At 33.0% G+C, this 3,287-nt stretch overlaps 1 protein-coding gene across 1 annotated transcript; it reads left to right on the forward strand.

Annotated features, from left to right (window-relative positions):
- Positions 1–1,257: 1,257 nt before the first annotated feature.
- Positions 1,258–3,069, forward strand: LOC139425791 (uncharacterized). The gene has a single exon (XM_071181739.1). It carries the CDS (start codon positions 1,291–1,293, stop codon positions 3,067–3,069), a length of 1,779 nt encoding a protein of 592 aa, XP_071037840.1. The 5' UTR covers positions 1,258–1,290.
- The last annotated feature ends 218 nt before the right edge of the window (positions 3,070–3,287 follow it).

Raw genomic sequence — 3,287 nt, forward strand, 5'->3', positions numbered from 1 at the left:
GATATTAAATAAATAAAATTACTACCACTTTTTGCATCTTATTCACATGTGGCGTTGTTTTTGGATATATTGCATACCTGCGAACTTTTAATCCCTTCCACAATTATTTTTCCCAGTGGTATTAGAATGGAATTAAAGCTTCAATTTTAAGCAAACTAATACGTTGTATTTGAGAAAACTTAAGTTGACAGCAAATGATAATAACGCTTATTAATATTTATGCTAAATTTCTGTTAGAATAGTGGTGATCAATATCATTTAAAAATTAAGATTAGAAAAGAAAAATTAAGGAATAATTACTACCACTTTAAATATGAAAATAAAATCTTCAAGAAAATCCGGAAGAATTGGCACGTATGATGTGTAAGGAACACGACTTCTGTGTGAGAAATGGTCCCCGTGAATGAATAAGATTTGTTTGTAATGTTAAAAAATCATATCGATATATAAATTCCATTACAAACAAACGTAGCGTAATCGTATCATAAACGTAAATGCATTATCTCTATTTTCCAATCACTTTCTACGTCGTAGAGAGGTGGGAACTCTAAGTACTCACTCAAAATAAACTTCAAAAAAATTCTGCATATAAAAATAATTATTAAATTCCATAAAAACCCGTAGCTTGTAGAATGAAACCAATATCGAATTTAAAAGCAGCGACGAATAAATATCCATAATAACGTTCAAAAACCTAATGAATTAGAAAATATTTAAAAAAAACTTGTGTAATTCATTATAACATGAATAAAGGCTTCTTTTGCTCATTTCAAATTCAGGCACAGAACTTTCAAATATACTTGTCATTATATATTGTTGTGTTTATAATTGAACCACTTTTTAATTGTTGAGAAGCCCATTCAAGAACAACACAAGAACAGAAAATATTTTCAGACCTAAAAGAAGAATACATAGGTGGTGATGGATTCGCCACTCATCGTAAAATCAAGTTTATTTCATATTGTTATCTGTTTGTGTTTAATCAATTGAGTTTTTACTTATTTTTGAAGTGAACTGAATTAAGAGTTCTGACGTCATATTCTTAGAATTGTATAAATACCAGCACGTACATGACAGCCTGTCAGTATTTCACTCATCACCTGCTGAGATGATGTTTCTTGTAAATCAAACCAACTTGTATATAATGTAAATATGTTGAATAAAATATTAGTATCTAGAAGGAGCTATCTTCGCTTACTTCAATGGTGACCCGAACGTCTGACGATACAAGTTACTTTTATTTTTGATCTTTCCTGTTTTTACTTCTTGGATTAATTGGAAACTGCAACTATGGCGGAATCATCTGCAGTAAAAATTCCCATCTTCAATATCTCTGATCCACACCTGTGGTTCCATATGGTCGAAGCAACTTTCCAGCTTGCGACACCGAAGCCGATTACTGAGAACAAAACGAAGTTTAACTACTGCCTCGCCCATCTTCCTCCGAAAGTAGCCGCAGTTGTAAGGGGCGTCATTATAACTCCTGACGCAGACGATCCTTTCAAAAAGCTGAAAGAAGAAATTAATTCACGCTGCGGGGAAACAAAGTCCCAGGAAATTCGACGTTTACTTTCCGGAGAGCAACTAGGAGATAGAAAGCCAAGTGAACTCTTGCGCACTATGCAGAGAAGAGCTGAATCCCACGAAATCTCATATTCTCTACTTTTGGAACTATTTTTAAATCAGCTACCGCAGCATGTTCAATCGATATTGGCCGCAATCTCTTCACTAAATTCAACAAGACCTGTTGAAATTGCTGATAAAGTAATGGATGTGTCCACTTCAAGTGAAGTTATCGAAGTTTCTTCAAACCAACAATGCACCTTTGAGCTTTTAGAAGAAGTTAAAGCTCTACGAAAAGAAGTAGCAGCATTGCGGACACGTAGTAGGTTTCGCAACCGGTACTATGCACAGTTTCGTAATCGTCAAAGCCAATCCTCATCTCCACATCGAAACTCCAAAATGTGCTTCTATCATCGCAAATTTAAATCGGACGCTAGAAAGTGTATCAAACCCTGCATCTACGAGAAAAACCAAGAAAGGCAAGAAAGAGTAAGTGCGACTAACATCTTGCTTCCAACAAATTGTCGCCTGTTTGTTACAGATAGACAATCCAACAAGCAATTTCTAGTGGATACCGGAAGTGACTGCTCAATTATTCCAGCAAATAAAAAAGAAAAAACTCTTTCTCCGATTCAGACTTTTAAAGCTGCGAACAATACCATCATAAAAGTATACGGTAAGAAATTGTTAACTTTAGACTTCGGTCTTAGACGAAAGTTTAATTTTCCATTTTATATTTGTGATATAACTAATCATATTATAGGTGCAGATTTTTTATACTATTTTAATCTTAAACCTAATATTAGAAAACGTTGCTTAAATGATATTACTACTAATTTAAATTCTCATTGTATTTTTAAAAATTCTGACATTATTTCAATTAAAACTGTTCTTGGTGAAAATTTTTATGAAAAATTGTTAAACGAATATCCTGAAATAACGAAACCTATTTGCTCAGACCAAATTGTTAAGCATAATGTTGTACATCATATAGAAACTTTTGGTTCACCAGTTTTTGCTAAACCTCGGCGTCTAGCGCCCGATAGGTTAAAAATAGCAAAAATGGAATTTCAACATATGTTAGATTTAGGCCACATGCGCCCATCCAAAAGTAATTTTTCATCACCTTTACATTTAGTTCCCAAGAAAAATAGTTTGGACTGGCGTCCAGTAGGTGATTATCGAGCTTTAAACGCTCAAACTGTTAAAGATAAATATCCAATTCCTAATATTATGGATTTTACTAGTGAACTACATGGAATTAAAATATTTTCTCACATTGATTTAATTCGAGCTTTTCATCAAATACCTATAGCCCATGAAGATGTACACAAAACTGCAATAATAACTCCTTTCGGGTTATTCGAAAGTACTCGTATGCAATTTGGTCTTTGCAATGCAGCCAGTACTTTCCAACGCTTTATTGACGAAGTAACTAGAGGCTTGGAAGGCGTTTACGCTTTTATAGATGATATATTAAAAGAGAATCTCCCGAAGAACATATAAAATATTTAAAACACTTTTTGATAGACTGCAGTATTTTGGTTTAACAATAAATCCCTCTAAATGCTTATTTGGTCAGAATAGTTTACAATTTTTAGGTTTCAAAATTTCCGAAAAAGGTATTGAACCATTAAGTGATCGTGTTAATGCAATTCTAAATTTTCCAAAATCAAATACGATTACTCAATTACGTAGATTTCTAGGATTATTTAATTTTTATA

This window comes from Parasteatoda tepidariorum, chromosome 6 (assembly GCF_043381705.1).
Source record: "Parasteatoda tepidariorum isolate YZ-2023 chromosome 6, CAS_Ptep_4.0, whole genome shotgun sequence".
In the NCBI taxonomy this organism is placed as follows: Eukaryota; Metazoa; Arthropoda; class Arachnida; order Araneae; family Theridiidae; genus Parasteatoda; species Parasteatoda tepidariorum.

What these genes read in the sequence shown, in the direction of transcription:
- LOC139425791 (XM_071181739.1), top strand. Translation starts at nt 1,291, where the DNA reads ATGGCGGAATCATCTGCAGTAAAAATTCCCATCTTCAATATCTCTGAT.